This window comes from Pagrus pagrus (genome assembly GCF_965226575.1).
Source record: "Pagrus pagrus genome assembly, chromosome: 19".
Lineage (NCBI taxonomy): Eukaryota > Metazoa > Chordata > Actinopteri > Spariformes > Sparidae > Pagrus > Pagrus pagrus.
In genome coordinates, this window is record NC_140203.1 from 23705133 (window position 1) to 23722729 (window position 17597).

Here is a 17597-nt window from a genome sequence, read left to right on the forward strand (position 1 = left end):
TGAGGAAGGGACTGTGACACGAGGAGGGACGGAGAGGGAACTGAGGACGTACAAACTGACAAATGACAAGTGGAGACTGTTTACCTTTGTTGAATTTGTTTTGGTGTCATTTCTCACCACCAGGTGTCGCCCTTGGATTAGTTTTCCCTCTGACAGCTACAGGCCTTTTTCACAGCTGTTACAATGAAATGAACCCTGCTCTGTTCTCTTCAAGTGTCCCAGTAATAATCTCATGTTGTCTTGATAGTCTGACTGATGTTGGGACCCACAGATTAAGTCATTCTTTGTGGATTTCAAAATGGACTCTGAACTGAACTCAGTGTCCCAGAATTCCCCATTCTTTACACCTAGGTGCAAATTCAGCTTTGAGCTACTATTGGTCAGGGTGACAGACCCCCCTCTGATCAGAGAGTCAAAACTCCAGCGCCTTCCTTTGTTCTTTCTCTTCTCTTCAAGTCAACGCCCTCCACTCCTTCGACTTCTTATCCTCAAGGGCTCCTCTCCATCTCCCCCCACGGTGCTGCCTGCCCTCAAGATCTCTTCTTCTGGGCCTAACAGCTGCGGAGAGCTGCGGAGAGCTGCAAGCTGCGTCTGCAGCAGCCCAAAGAACTTCTCCTCACTGCAGCGACACGAGGTCCTGCCAGTATTCCTGATCAGTTAGCACCAGCAGCTGCGACACAAAGCTTGCCAGCTAACTTCACAACCTGAGGAACACCAAGCAAGTTAGCACCAAGCTGCTATCCCTGCGAACCATTTCCTTCTCTACCGACTTTCATCCGTCCTTGCACAGCAAGAACAGCATTCAACACTGGAATCCCAACGTTCTCCTGCAGCCACCAGCACCTTTTCTTCAAAGACTGGTAACGTTGAACTGGGCTTAGATAGCATAGCATAGCACGGCTAAGCTCAGGACTTTAAACTCTGGTTGATGTAATGCATATGTGTTCAAGTTATGTGTGTCCACTGTTTGAGTGTTATTGTGATCTCAGGTCAGGTAATTGGTAGTTTGCTTTCCTAGATGGCTAATTCGACGTTAGTCGAATGATGCTTCACACAAACTCAGGGTCTTTGCATGCAACTAACCATCTTCTATAACCTGGCATCACGTCACCCCCCCCACCCACCCCCCCCCCCCCCACACACACACACACACACACACACACACACACACACACACACACACACATTCCTTGAGCCTGGAGCATATCACACCCACATGTTATATCATTGACCACCATTGTTTCTTTGTTCTGCCAGACACACACACACACACACACACACACACACACACATATACACAAACACACACACCTGTATATAGTACATGTTAGTTAGTGTGTTTTCATCTTTGTGTAAATAAAAGACTTTAAACCCACATGTTGTCTATTTAATATTGTACAAGAGTGAATGTTGCCAACCTCTACTCTGTCAAGAGCTCCAAAATCCTTCGACCATTACTAGCTGTTATGGTAGTATTGGTTGTAGTTATTAAATTAATTATTAATCAGAGTTACAAACAGTTTAGTACCTTTTCTGAGACTGATTTGGTGAATTGGCTATCTTTTCCCTTCTTCAAGGGTGGTGCCCCGAGGTGATCTAATGTAAATTGGATCTTAATAGTAATCAGAATTAATAATTATCCCTGATAATCATGAATTATTATTGATAGCCAAATTAGACCCAAAACTCCCTATTACTGTTGCATGAAGCACTACATTATGGTGCCTCGTGTGATGTGAGCACAACACTGATAACTAAATCATTTGACAGTAAATTTGACTTTTTATCACAGTCAGCACCAAAATATGTGTAACGACTGCAGGACTTTATTACATTGTTCTCTTCTGTACTTGTGTTCTTGTGGACTTCTAAAACATCAGTCACAGTCCAGGTACCATCCCAGTTCAGAGTCCTCCAGCCAATGACCAGACTATGATCCAGCTGACTTGTGTGTGTGAACTTGTAACTACAGTAACTAAGTACTGTAACTGCCAAGTACTTTAGGGTTAGGCCTGCAGCTGACATGCAAGCCAGCCATCATACACAACTTTCCCTTTTGCCCTGACTTTAATTTAATTTGCATCTGTCAAAAAAAATAGCCTGTGGCTTGAAATGTGTGGACTGAAAGGTATTCAGTGCAATTAAGAGCATAAGATAAAGGGCTAATCAGATGAGACTTTGATTCCTTTCTGAAAGATGAATGGGTTTGACTCGGGTTGTGTTTATAGGCCCCATTTACAACACAGAGCAAAGATCATATTGTACATGACATTTGGCACAAAGGCAAAAACATACAGGAGGAACAGGTACGTGGCCTCTGCCCCTGCCTTTTCACAATAATCTGTTGCATCAACAACTCCATTCAACTGCATACAAGCAAATGCACTGATATTTAACTGAGGAGGAGGAGCGATACTGCACGTCCGTGTGTGTAATAGTGATGCACAGATCAGACGGGACAGGTCATAAATAATTCATTCTGATCAGTTGAGGGTGGGATGCAGGGGGGTGAAATACCTCCTTAATGAGGAAAATGATTCAAGACATTACCTGCAGCGATCCTCCATTAACAGAAGCAATAAGTATATCTTGCTATTAAGAGATCCATGTATGCATTTGCTGCAGTCACATTACTGCATGCATGGAAATGTGCATGATGCACATCTGACTATCTGAATAATGTGCCAACTTTAGTCCAGCTTTATGACTGGTCTATTGGTCTTTCTGCTGCTTAAAGATAGCAAAGCACCATCAATTCACCTAACCACAGCTCACTAACACACCCAGAGGTCCACAGATAGACACATGTACATTTGCCTCTTACCCAACAGGGGCTTAAAAATGACAAATGCAACTGACAGAACTAGAAAACTATGACTTTTGATCACTAATATTTATTCTTTGTAGAGTAACATCTACCAAGAACTGTAGCTATATGAGCTACTGCAGGATTAGCAGGTTCGCTTGCGGACCAAATAGGCTCTGCTAACAAGGAGACTTTCCAATGAAAAAAAAAAAGAAAAGAAAGAATTGATCTATGATGAGGAGCATATATTTCTGTTCACTTAATGGGCCATCGTCCAACAGGTCTCCCAGCCCCCAAAAGGTGCATTGTCACACTGAGAGCAGGAGCCTTTGTTACGCTACAAATCTGGTCTCTTTTTTTAAACCCATTCCTCTGTGGTGAGCTTAAATATCAGGTACAGTAGAGATGTGAATATACAGACAAAGACAGTAATAATAACTGTGTGTTAATCTAACAAGGCACTGAATAAAGTAGGCTAAGTTTGGAAGAGCCACGGATCAAACCTCCAGCACTGCGATCTGTGGACCAGCGACTGCACAGGGCCGTCCACACCAAGATCAATAACTAAGCTATAACAATAACAATGTAACCAGCAGCACCAAGAACCGGCTGCACAACTGTGTCAGCAGCTTAGGAAAATGAATATTGATGGATAACATGGATACTGATGACCTTAAAATTGCATTTACAAAACATGTAGGATCCACTAACACACATTCAAATGACCTCTCAGTAGGTTTTTTAATCAGTTAGTCACTATAATAACAACAGAATAAAAAATAAAGAAATTGACGATAATATATGACAACAATCACAGTATTGTGTCGAAATCACAGTATCCCAAATTATCCCAAATACTTATTCATTCTAATATATGAAAAGGTTTTCTGTTCTACAGGTTTACTAACTACTAAAATCATGCATACTGTGCTGAATACAAGGGATCTTATCTGTATTTACAATGCAGCCTGATGCTGCACTCTGCAGTATTCACATTCCATCAGCTTGCAGCGTGTAGTTTGCTAGCTTGTAGGCTGTTGATTCCTGCAGCGACAGGGATTTGGTAAACAGTAACACGCAGCCTGTCATTAAAATAGGGGGCCAATGGCAGACTTATACCCACAATCAACATCTGTGAGTCATACTAGCAAGTGGCCACAAGAATCAGTTATTGGAGATTTAATAAGTGATTAAGTTAAAGCTTTTCTCAACTTTTTCTGAAGAAATACTTAAGACTAAAAACCAAGCCATCAGGGGCTTTAAAGGCTAGTAGTTAGAAGTTCATTTGACAGATTATTGTTTGATTAAGCACATTTCATTGTCCATCCTCTGAACTCCAGTTCATTTGTCTACATCATGAAAGCAGCTCAAGAAGGGGTTTATGCATGCTAGCTTCAGCTCAGAGGGTTTGTTTACCTCAGCCTAGCACAAGATGTAGGTGACTCTGTATACATGTATATGTAACAGCACACACTTATCTATGTGGTCACATGACGATACATGGAGAACATGACAGTGGGAAAAAACACATGCATTCTGTCATATCACATTGAGCTGCCTCCATTTTTTGTTGTCTTTTAATTATTTTGTCTTTCTATTTGTATACTTGTAACTAACTTTGAATATAAAACTGATCTCTATTTGAGAGAAGACACTGAGTTGGTTTGACAAGGGGTAAAGATTCATTTAAAGCTATGAATGAAACAAATACAGATATCATGAACCATGTGATGTGTCCAGTATGGTTTTGCCCAGATGCATGTCCAAAAACAAAAACGTCAAATGAGGTAGAATTAATGAACAAAAATCAGATTATGGGGGAAATCAAATCCCCAATAAGTGTTGAGCAGCTTGTAAACTGCACAGTCAAGTGAAGATACAGAAACATATGAGCAAATATGAGTGTTGAAACCTGTTCAGATGTCTCGGTGCCATGTTAGCTGCCATCGTCTGTTCCTGCAGCTGAACTACACACTGATGTTTTCACTGGAGTCAAACTAATCAGAGCAGAGCTGAGAGACACACAGTCCTGCAGTGACACCCAGAGGCTCTAATCAGCACGACTTCATTTAAAACACAGTAGGCCTACTGCAGTTCACTGTGAAACTAGTACTAGTACTTGTAGTTTTATAAGCATTTTTCAACCTGCAATTTACTGGTATTTAAGTATACATTACACCATGTAATCTACTTAGTTATTTTTAAAATCATAATTGAGTACTAAGCACAATATAATGAATATCTAAACTCTTCATCTGCATTTTTGTAGCCAATAGCACTATCCAATCACAAACGAGCCAATGAAAACCTTGACAAAACTCTACAGCGGGCCACTGAGTAATATTTCAGTAATGTAACTGTACTCGTAATTGAGTACAGATTGTCAGTACTCTTTCCACCACTGCTAAAAGGTAAAAAGTATTGTAACACTGATTACATTTACATATAACGATTGTAATTAACAATATTACACACAAACAGACATTGGCTGACCATAAGCTGCCGGTGCACTTCATTGATGAGCAATTTAAAGGGTAACTCCACCAATTTTACATGTTCAGTGTGTTCACAGATCTTGGTGAGTACTACTACATATGTGAAAAAACGTAAAGCCCTTTAAAATCTGAAAAGTAACCAGACACTAAAGCTGTCAGATGAATGTAGTGAAGTATAAAGTACAATATTTGAGTCACTTGGTGGAGCAAGTACTGCATGTCATCCCTTCTCTCTCTCTTTGCCTTTCCTGTCTCTCTTCAGCTGTCACTGTAATAATAAAGCAGAATGACAAAATATAAAAATAATCTTTAAAATAAAACAATAATTAAAACAATATTTGCCTTGAAAATGTAGAGCCTGCTGTATATTACCCACAATGCAACTCAGTCTCAGGCAGTTCATTGTGAAATTCAGGTGTGTTATGCTAGTGACAGTTTGTGGAATGAAATCATGAGAAATACTTTGTCAGTTTTTGAGGGAAAAATCCGATTTATTGATTGAGTAATAAATCCTGCTTCAGTGTGTCCATTCATTTCATCCACAATCAATGTGTTAAACCAGTGTGTCAGCAGTGTGGAGGAAATGACACAGTGCCCAGGTGATTATCACTGTAGTAATAATAATCATACATCTGTACTTCTTTTCCTGAAAACATTCAGAGTGACAGGAACAAAATAAACATCAGCTCAGATCAACTACTTAGAAACACTATTTCTGCTCCATGAAGGGCCATGCAGTGGAACAGAAGGAGCATCAAGTATTACAGTAACACCAGATATATGAAACAAAAAAGAGATTATATGATTATATATTCATTTATCACCAGTAAAATATTCAGGTTATTTCTCTTCAAACACACTGAAATGTGCAAACTCCAGAACTCCATTATTTATAATGAAATGATTTTCTAACAACAGCTTACCATATTTATAGTTTAATTCTATGTCCTTATATTTCACTCTAAATAATACAGCTGCAAACTTCTAACACATTTCTGTTTCCAATAAATCAAATCCTCTTTCTTTACTCCTCTGGAATTATCAGGTTTCTGACTAACATTGTCTCAAAAGTTCTTTGAGTTGTTGAAAGTGTAATATTAATTCACAGATTCCAAGAGAAAAACCCTGAAAAACATTATATTCTTCATTTAATATTTAACCCACACTGAATGTATGAACATAGCCACAGAATTTCAACCCGTCTACTTGAGCTCACACAATTCAACAGAAAACCAATAACCTACAACACTGAGTCCAGCATAGAGCGGCTGAGTGAAGGCGGTCTGGACTCTGTGGAGGAGAGTCATGGTGTCAGAGACGCTGTAGAAGGACAGAATACCTGCAGGATGATCCAGGTACACTCCTATTTTGGAGGACTGAGGACCTGAGATGGAAGTGCTGATGTTGTTATGGCTGAATTTATAACTGTTGGTGGGATACTCTAACGCCCAGGACCTGTTGTTTCTTCCAAATTTACTTCCATCCCCTGTTCTGCTGATATCCTTGTATGTGACTGCTACAGAATACCCAAACATATTACTACACTCCACCTCCCAGTAGCAGCGTCCAGTCAGACTCTCTCTGCTCATGACCTGCTGGCATTCAATGAATCTGTCTGGGTGTTCAGGATATAACTGCATTTCTGTCATCACTGTTGCTTTTCTGTTCCCTTCAGATAATAACAGCCGTGTGTGTGCTGTGTTTGGATCCAGTGAGATTTGACGTGAATACTTTAAGAACTCCTCTCTGCTCTTTGGCTCTGCTTGTGGCAGGAAAACATCCACTGATGTCACTGCCAGTGAGATCTTGGTCCATACGTCACTCAGAATGTCCTGTAGTTTATCTCTGACCTCTGACACAGCTGCTGTCGCATCCTCAAAGTACTGCAGAGGGTGGATATTGATGCTGGGTGAGTCTGGAGGTTCACTGATTTGAGACAGTGAGGGGTAACTGTGTAGAAACTGGATGTGATCATTTGTGTATGACAGCTGCTCCAGGTCAGCGTCTTTCCTCCTCAGTTCAGTGATCTCCTGCTGCAGCTTCTCCTGAAGCTCTTTGACTCGACTCACTTCACTTTTCTGCTTGGATCTGATCTGCTGCTTCACATCAGAGCTTCTTTTCTCAATGAGATGGACCAGCTCAGTGAAGATCTTCTCGCTGTTCTTCACTGCTTCATCAGCAGAGTGATTGACAGCCTCCACCCCCTGCTGCAGCAGCTTCACTTCTTTCTCTCTGTCCTGGATTCTCTGCTGGATGTCTTGTCGACTCGTTCCGAGCTCTCCCTGCCTCTTAGTACGTTCTGCTGAAGCTGAGACTGTGTCGTGGCCTTTATGTTCATCCATGGAGCAGAGATAACAGATACACTGCTGATCAGTGCGGCAGAAAATCTTCATTACCTCATCGTGACTAGAGCAGATGTTGTGCTGAAGCTTCTTGGAGGGGTCCACCAGCTTGTGCTTTTCAAAGGCAGGGGATTCATAGTGAGGCTGGAGGTGCTGCTCACAGTAAGAGACCAGACACTGCAGACAGGACTTGACAGCTTTAAGCTTTCTCCCAGTGCAGACATCACAGGCCACATCTTCAGGTCCGGCATAGCAGTGATCAGCTGGAGCAGCTTGGAGTCCAGTCTTCTTCAGCTCCTCCACTACATCTGCTAACATGGTGTTTTTCACCAGGGCAGGCCTCGGTTGGAAGGTCTGTCTGCACTGAGGACAGCTGTAGACTTTCTTCTGATCATCTTCTTCCCAGTAGCTTTTAATACAGTTCATACAGAAGCTGTGTCCACAGGGAATAGTCACTGGATCCTTCAGTAGATCCAGACAGATCGAACAGCAGAGTTTTTCCTGGTCCAGCTGAACTCCTCGTTGCGCCATTTCACCTCTCAGACACACTGAATGTCAAACACTTTCACTTTCTCATACTGGCAGCAGGAAACACGTTGACTGAATGGGACGGGCTGAAGTTGAGAGCAGGAAGAGGAGGGAGGAGTTACCGTGCTTTATACACACCAGGAAGAAGAGTCATTCAGTCTCTGTGTTCATGTAGCTCCTCTTTAGAACATGAAGAGTTTCAGACACCAGACTGGATTCATTCCCTCTTAAATACAAATGCTGCTCACGATACACAACCCAAGATCACCCTGATCAGATAATAAATCACTTTTAGTTTGATGTGTTGACCCAGTCCACTGACCTGTTAGAACACTTTGGTCTGTTTGGAGCAGCTGTGTGACATGATTTAAGAGCTCTGTTCCATAAACCACTTTCATTAAATATGAAGAGTGACTTGACCTGCTCAAAGAGGAGAATAAACACAATGTTGCTGCTGTTAGTGATCTAGCTTTGGACTCTTTATATCCTCCAGGCTTATTATCACACCATGGACAGGAGAACAGGTTTTAGGACTTATTCAAAGAGTAACATTTATTCATTTCACTGATAGAACACATGATATTCTTCCACCATATTGATGCTGAGTGCATCATCAGCAGAGAGAGCAGTCAGATGATACAACACAGGATCATTGAATGGTTTTTAGAATACAGTTCACTTCAAGGGTGACAGTTTTTCTGTGGTTTTGTTTCCAAAGTGCTGTTTTCCTTTAAAAAACAGGAAGGAGCCAGTCAGGGTCATTTTCATCTGCCTCCACTCCTGACTCTTCTACTGAGCTCTTCTCTTTTCTCCATTTTGTACCTCCTCATCTCCTCATCTCCTCATCTCCTTTCTCCTCCGTCCTTCTGCCTGTGATCTGGAAAAGCGACCTCAGCCATATTGAAGGATTTCTCAATTCCTAAACTGCATCTTGAGCAGAGAGGAGCGAGGAGAGAGAAGGCTTGCTGGAGGAGCTATGAGTGAGGGTACACAGGTGTATCCTCTGCAGGAGTTTTTCAACAGCCGTGACATAACAGACCTGTGACACACAGCTGGAATATACAGACCATGGTGGGAGCAGGGCTCTACAGATCTGTTCCTTAGTTATAATAAGTGCTTTAACTTTTTAAGATGATTAAAATGTCATCAGGCTTTCTGCCCTTCACTGTTCTAACATCACTCCTTTGTGACATTTTACTTTGATATATAATTAATGTCACATTATGACAACTTGTCAAATGAATTAAAGCAATATTATGTAGAATTTGGCAATTTGTGCAAAACTTGGCGCCCCCCACAGTTTCTGAGTGTAACACCACTGTCATAAATACAAATCCCAGGTCTGTAAACATCTGTCAGACATAATGTAGGTGCTGACTACAAAGAAAAACCCATTACATCATAACAACGCTATGTGTTGAAAACTTTGTATGTTGAACATGTGTGTAATGCTGTGATCTGGACTGCCTCCGAGGTCCGAACACATCCTAACATTTTCCTAACAGGTCCGAACACATTCCTAATGAGATCAAAGAGTTTCAAACAGGTCCGAACACAGTTCCGAACAAGTCCTAGCAAAGGTCACGTGACGTAGGAGGGGGCGGGGTTATCTCTTTAGAATGTCGGCCATGTTTTTCACCAACACCGCATAACAGCCGAACACCAAACACGGGAAAACGTTGGAAAACTTGATTTATACTCAAAAAAGCAACGCCATGTATAAGCCGAATGTTAAACCGTGTGACAAAACAATATACGATTTAATTTCCCGTCCTGTTAGCACGTAATTCAACTTGTATTTCAACTTTCTTGTTACGTAGCCGTTTTGCTAACGGAGATTCTGCCCGTAATGGCATCGCTGTACATATACTAGCACTGTGTGGCGATGGTGGGGATATTGGTGATATGACAGAATCAGAAGACCGATAGTAACTTATTTCTTTGTTTATTTGCCGTATAAACTCTGCTGATTTCCCGGGAAAAGCCTTAAGATGTGAAAGAATTGTGCCAAGTGTCATTGTCCGTCAGTGGAATAGTAATTTATCTGCTATCTGTGGCGTTTTCTCCCCTCCGGTAATGGAGCCTGGTTATGTGCTTGAGCAGAGCAGACAGATGTGTCCAGGTGTTTTAAACATGCTTAATTGTGCCAAGTTTAATTTTTCGACAGCGGAATATTATTTTTACATCTGTCTGTGTAATAATAATAATAATCATCATCATCATCATCATCATCACCATCATCATAGTCATAATAATAATTATTACTTTATTTATACAGCACCTTTTAAAAAATACATTTACAAAGTGCTTCACAACAATAATAAAACAGTAATGCAAAACATGCCTCCATACAGCAAAATGGATATAGTGTACGTTTTCCTCCTTTTCCTTGCCCCTCTTCTTCTCTCTTTTCTTCTTCCCCCCTCCTAGCAGTCCCTTTTGCTCCATTTTTGGCCGAGTGGTTAAGGCGTTGGACTTGAAATCCAATGGGGTTTCCCCACGCAGGTTCAAACCCTGCTCACAGCGATGTCTCTCTTTGCCCATGTGTCTGTATATGTCCATCCCCCAACTGTATGTTGCTTCATATAATACAGATGCACATTTTTTTGGGCAGCTATGGCTCAGGGGTAGAGCCAGCGTTTTGTTATCTGAAGGTTGCTTGTCAAGTGTCCTTGGGCAAGATACTGAACCCAAAAACTGCTCCTGATGTGCTGGTCGGCACCTTGCATGGCAGCCACTGCCATCAGTTACATTGTTCTCGTCTGTACTTGTGTTCTTGTGGACTTCTAAAGCATCAGTCACAGTCCAGGTACCATCCCAGTTCAGAGTTCTCCAGCCAAGTGTGCTTCAAAGGGTGGGTAGTGTTCTTGTGTTGTCCATTTAGTGGAGGATCCTGCAGAAGCTGACTTGTGTGTGTGAATTTGTGGTAGACAACAGTACCAGCCATGGTGGAAAAAGTATTCAGAGTTTTACTGAAGTAAAAGTTCGAAACCAAAGTGTGAAAGTGCTCTGCTACATGTATGAGTCCAGCAGTCAACACATTACTTGTGTAAAAGTATGTTAACATCATCAACACAATGTACTTTAAGTATGAAAAGTAAAAGCACTCACTGAGCAGTAAAATGTTCCGTCAGGGTTTTACCAGTACATCTGATTTTCTTTACTGCTGCATTCATGTATATGTTTTATTTTACTACTCCATATGTTTTAGGTTGAAGTAATCTAACTACTTTATGTACTGTTTATGAGGGCAGGAAAACAGCCTGTTTTCAGCTTTGTGACGATGCATTTTCCAGCTCAACATAGAGGCCTTAAAGAGTTTATTTGGATTGAGAGGGACGAAAATGTACTCAGCACATAGAGGAGCTCTTCATCCTCTAGATCTTCACAAACATTAATCAGCACATCAGAAGAGACTTGGTTTTCACTAGACAGGAAGGGTATGAAGGGTTATCTGAAAAGTAACTGATAACTAACACAGAAATGTAGTGCAGTGTAGAGACACTGAATGTCTGGCTTGAAATGTGTGGACTGAAAGGTATTCAGTGCAATTAAGAGCATAAGATAAAGGGCTAATCAGATGAGACTTTGATTCCTTTCTGAAAGATGAATGGGTTTGACTCGGGTTGTGTTGATAGGCCCCATTTACAACACAGAGCAAAGATCATATTGTACATGACGTTTGGCACAAAGGCAAAAACATACAGGAGGAACAGGTACGTGGCCTCTGCCCCTGCCTTTTCACAATCATCTGTTCCATCAACAGCTCCATTCAACTGCATACAAGCAAATGCGCTGATATTTAACTGAGGAGGAGGAGCGATACTGCACATCCGTGTGTGTAATAGTGATGCACAGATCAGACGGGACAGGTCATAAATAATTCATTCTGATCAGTTGAGGGTGGGATGCAGGGGGGTGAAATACCTCCTTAATGAGGAAAATGATTGAAGACATTACCTGCAGCGATCCTCCATTAACAGAAACAATAAGTATATCTTGCTATTAAGAGATCCGTGTATGCATTTGCACACAAGAAACAGCAACTTCAGTGATTATTTAAATCTCCTGACTGGCCGACAGGATCGATTAGTATTTCATGTTACTAATCTTCTGTATTCTTCTACATGTCCAAAGGCTCACACACAGTCCAGATTCAGTAAACTGTTTGGATTGAAGCGGCCATCCTCCTGACGAATCCAAAGCTCCATCAGAAATGTCTCAAAATATTCATTTTTTTTATAAAATAAAAGTTTAATTGTGTTCCTAGTGGAGAGTTTCCTCTGTCCTGTCAACTTTATAATTACAGCTTTTAGTTTGGCTGCTGAAATGTGCCAAGACATTTGCTGCATGGAAATGTTTCAAATCAATAAAAGCAGAGTGTACGTGTGATGTAACCCACCTGGGTAGGTGCATCTGACTATCTGAATAACGTGCCCTTTAAACAGCAGGAAAAAAACTCTGTCAACTTTAGTCCAGCTTTATGATTGGTCTACGGTGGAGTCGCTTCTGCTGCTTAAAGATAGCAAAGCACCATCAATTTACCTAACCACAGCTCACTAACACACCCAGAGGTCCACAGATGGACACATGTACATTTGCCTCTTACCCAACAGGGGCTTAAAAATGACAGATGCAACTGATAGAAACTAGAAAACTATGACTTTTGATCACTAATATTTATTCTTTGTAGTCTAATATCTACCAAGAACTGTAGCTATATGAGCTACCGCAGGATTAGCAAGTTAGCTTGCTGACTAAATAGGCTATGCTAACAAGTAGACTTTCCAATAAGCCAGAATATTGTTCACTAAAATTGAAGGATAAATATGATATAAGAGCTCTAATTTTACCTCCATTAGCATACTTGATCATTAAAATAAACAATTATTTTGGATTTTTTTTTTTTATATCCCAATCAAATCATTTTTGCAGTGTAGCGTTCCCTCGTTGACCTTGGATCATTTTGTCATGTTGATCCTGGACCATCACTGCCATGTTGATTCATGTAATCCAGGGTTAACATTGCGATGATGGTCCTGGACCATGAAACAGAAAGGTTTGGCTTAATTTGTTAAATGACAAACATCATGTCAAAAAATGTAAAACATAAGTAGCATAAGGAGACTACAACAATCATTTGGTTGTATAATCCTGGTTGTGTAAGGACAATCATATTGATCTTGAAAATTAGAATCACCACATTCATGCATAAAAGGAAAGGGCACGAGCCTCCGCAATAAAATAAAGACATGTTTCAGATTGCTAAATGTGCCCTTGGCTTTTATTAACAACCACATGATAAAATACCATCATATGACAGAGACTACACTGTTGCAGGTACAATCAACAGCAGTCCTCATCCACTGCAGTCATTCATTCAGTAATAAAAAGACATTATCTGCAGACAGTAACAGTCAGAACAGGAATGGGTCAGTTTTGGCTTAGCGCTTTCTAGTGGGTATCCTACATCTGAATATAGGAATGGAAAAACAAATCATTTTGGGGTTTATTGTAAACAACCAGTGACACACACGCAGAACATCCTCACTTTTTCACCACTTAAGATCGTGCAATTTAACTTCCAGGAAGTTGCAAAAATCAAAGAGAAAGGAACAAACTACTAAGACATCAACAAATGACGATGAACCAAGACCTTTCTGTGTGTTTTTCCCCATTTAAAGTAAGGAGCACTTAAATTGACATTCTGTAAAGTGAAAAGAAATGAAGAGACTGTTGTTGAAGGAAGACTGTGAGAGTGTTTGCATGAGGATACAGCTTGGAAAGAGGCATGTAAAAAATTTGAAGGTTGAAACATGTTTGCAGTCCCTCAAATTAGTAACTCCAACCCCCATCAGTAAGGACACTTGGGACATTTGATACAGCAGAAGATCACTATTCACAACTTAGTTTTAAATTAAGACACATTTTATAACATCTGACCACCTTGCATAACGCGGCATGGAAATATCCCGCCATTATTTATAATAAAACATTAAAAGAGGACACCTTGACATGTTTAGTTTTAGCCCATTGTCTTAATGTGAAGGAAAATGTTTTGATTGCATCTAAACGGACAGAAATAAACTAAAGTAACAGATGATGCGGTTTGATTTCATATTGCAAACGGACAAATTGACTGGAATATATATATTTTTAATTTAATAAAACACTTAACATATCAAGTGCTCCGCAGATACTGGGCTAAAACCGTAAATGTCAAAAAGCATCATGTTAAACAACATGGTTACATATCCAGCCACAGTAGTGGTGTGCAGGGACAAACTGACTAAAAATAAAGCTTTTATTTTAAAAAATCCTGAGTCAAACGACATTGTCAGTCACGCAGTCGCTGCATGACCTCAAACCCCGGTAACGGAGGTCTCTTCGGTGAGCTTTTTTTTTTTCATTTGTTTTCAAGAGTCTGTGCATAGAGGAGGGACGAGAGGCAGTGGAGTCAGGATCACAGACTGGAGCAAAAAAGTAGCTCTTCATTTCTGCAAATCAAGTGAACATGCTGGTGCCAAACCAAGCATCTACCTTTTAATTTCTAAAGGACAAGTGACTTTAGGAGCTTTTCAAGGCACTTAAATACCGCAAAGGAACTGTGCACTTAACCACCGACCAGGCTGTGGCTTCTGTGCAGAGCTCGAGATGTTGACCATTACACCAGCGACTCACAGATGATGACGGGGATAAACCCACTGCTCTTCGCACTTTCCCAAATATTTACAACCCCTCTGGCTACAGTTCTGCTCCATCTCCTGCTCAGCCCCCATCAGATGTTTTCAGCCTCTCTGTGGGGAACCTCCCTGATGCTGTCCTGGGGTCCGCCACGGACCGGCGGGCGCCGCCGAATGCTCCGCCCAGACGAGATGAGGTCGGCGTAGCCACGGGAGTGAGAGAAGGCATAGGCAGAGCGGCGAGAACGCCGGCCACGCTGGAAGGCCGATGGCTTTTTCTTCTCCTCCTCTTGCATCTCCATCTCGTACTTCTTCCTGTTTCTTTGGACCTGGGGGCGATCGGAGATAAGGAGATTAGAGAAACACTGCTTTGGAGTTTTTTCCATGTTATGGGAAAGAAGGATGGTTTCTTCTTTTCCAACTAATTGCATTTCATGACGACTTGTTTAAGAAGTAATTTACTTGAATTGCAGTTGGATTAAACATTAGATTTCTATTTTCATCCTGTCCTAACCAATTTGATTTGGTAATTCTAATTCCATATAGTGTAACAACACATAAGATATATGAACTGCAGACAGATAAAAGGGGCACTGTGTAGTTTTGGAGAAGAAATTCAATTTCAGAATATTAATACAGTATTTACACTACAATGAGGTAATAATACAAACTCAAATATTTATCTTTTCCATAAATGAATTAACAAGCTGTTCTCAGAGGAAAATAAGGTCCATAGGACACTGTTTGAAGCTAGAAAGGTGGCAACAATCATTGCTGAAAAGCAGCTCATGTGTGAGCCATATCAACATTTTCCTGATAATCTATAATTCCTCATATGGGTGATTATTAAGGCGAGTCCAGCAGCAGGTCTGCATGTTGACTCATGGAGGCCTCACCTTGTCTCCTACAGAGGGCCAAATGGTTTTATGGAGGAACTGTATGCAGATGACAGGCAGCAGGCTGATGCCCACCGTCAGGATGATGGTTAACCACAGGTAGGGCTGCCGCAGAGCGTTCGATGCTGCACCTACAAACACATAATAATATATGTTAAGAGTTGTGAGGAGGTTGGGGTTTGATGTGGCGTTGCATCCAGGACCAGCTGCCTCGCAATTTATGCAACAGTCCTGACCCTGACCCAACAGCTAATAATAATAATATATGATAATATGCTTCATCCCTCACAGTTCTGCTCTTTTTGGTATTGGAAAGATAAAGACAAAAAGGGCACTGTTCTGAATTGTCCTGGAGACTCGTGGAACTCTGCAGTTCAGAAACAAGTCCAAATGTGGCTTTTGAAGAGACTGTGGTGTGGTTTGTTACTGACCGGTGAAGGTGAATTGTGAGGGGAAGATGACGTGGATCCCAGCACTGTGGATGTCAAACATGATCCCAAAGTAGATTGCTATGCTGCCCAAAACTGCAAAGCAGTTGACGAAGGTCCAGTAGGAGGTGTCCAGAGAGATCTGACAAACAAGAGGCGGAGAAGATAACACCAGTCAGCAGAGGCACTCGCATACATGCACATCTTCTAAACCTCGAGTATCATATTTAGTCTGGATTTCTGAATCAATGCTTCCTTTAAGGATTCAGAACAATTGTTCCTTGGTGAATCCGAGCTTCTATTGTAGCAGATTCAAATCAGCATGTTAATGTTAGCATATTAACATGTTCTTGTCTTATAGTCTATAACATGCCTGATAGGGCTGCAAATATCCCTCTGAAAAAAAAAAAAGAAAACTAAACACTAATGTGCGACTGACCTGCAGGTTGACAGTAAAAATGAGTGACGAGGCAGTGACGACAGCCAAGGACTGGTAGTCGGAGGGGGCTTCTCCGTCTTGCCCCATGGTCTGAAGGAAGGCTCCGTAAGGGATAAAGAAGATGATGAGCGAGACGAAGATGCCGTGGAACAAGCTGATGAAAAAGTTCCTGTAGTTGAACAGCGACCCCTGCTGGCCAGGCAGGTAGAGCTTGGGGAATTTCAGGCTCAGTTTGTCATTAACATCCTAAAGCGAGAGGAGGAGGAGGAGGAGGAGGAGGAGGAGCAAGGATCAGTTAACAGAGTTCTGGATGACTTATTTTTCTCTCATTGAGCAGAAGATAATGGAATGGATTTTTTTATTGACATAAATAATGTAACAATAAAGAAGGTAGAAGTTTGGGATCAATTTTTGGGGGATTTATTGCAACATGACATGGCACACTATGAAAGAGCAGGACCATAAAGATAGTCAAAGAATAAAAGCAAAATAAGGCTATATTTCAGTATTAGTTATTAAATCTGGTAAAGAACAGCTTGGTCTAAGATGTAAAGAATGGTCCATGGTTAAGTTTCAAACCTGAGAAGTTTTAATCACATCAACCCGAGTCTTAGCTACTATATTATACAGTAACTCTCAGATCAACCTGTACAGTTTCAACTTCACTATTTATAACCTTTGCCATTTATTACATACAGTTAAAGAACAGGATGTGGATATTTTTGACTAATATTTATGCAAAAAAAAGTAAATGCAAAAATACAATATGGCTGTTTTTACCTGGTCAAGAAGTCCAACTAGTAGAACAGGTAAGCTGCTGTAACAGAGATTGTACAGAGTGATGAACCAGTCTTCATAGGCGACCTGCAGACGGGAAGAAACAATTATTCAGTATGTAAAAGCAAACCCATGTATGCTGTGATGAGGCCACATGATGTTATTGGGAGCAAACTGAGTGTCGGGGTGAATTATAGTCATAG

General features: G+C 41.0%; 2 protein-coding genes across 2 annotated transcripts in view; both read right to left on the reverse strand.

Annotated features, from left to right (window-relative positions):
• Positions 1-5971: 5971 nt before the first annotated feature.
• Positions 5972-8246, reverse strand: LOC311275148 (E3 ubiquitin/ISG15 ligase TRIM25-like). Its single transcript, XM_084383440.1, has one exon. The coding sequence runs from the start codon at positions 8172-8174 to the stop codon at positions 6504-6506; it is 1671 nt and encodes a 556-aa protein (XP_084239566.1). The 5' UTR covers positions 8175-8246; the 3' UTR covers positions 5972-6503.
• Positions 8247-13426: 5180 nt separating this feature from the next.
• The window catches only part of atp8b1 (ATPase phospholipid transporting 8B1), a 33726-nt gene continuing 29555 nt past the window's right edge, over positions 13427-17597 (reverse strand). The window contains exons 26-30 of the mRNA XM_084384017.1: positions 17398-17481; positions 16618-16863; positions 16182-16320; positions 15751-15881; positions 13427-15183 (exon numbers count right to left, since the gene is read on the reverse strand). Of these exons, the coding sequence (XP_084240143.1) occupies positions 14950-15183; positions 15751-15881; positions 16182-16320; positions 16618-16863; positions 17398-17481 (834 nt within the window). The 3' untranslated portion in view covers positions 13427-14949. The remainder of the gene's footprint in view (positions 15184-15750; positions 15882-16181; positions 16321-16617; positions 16864-17397; positions 17482-17597) is intronic.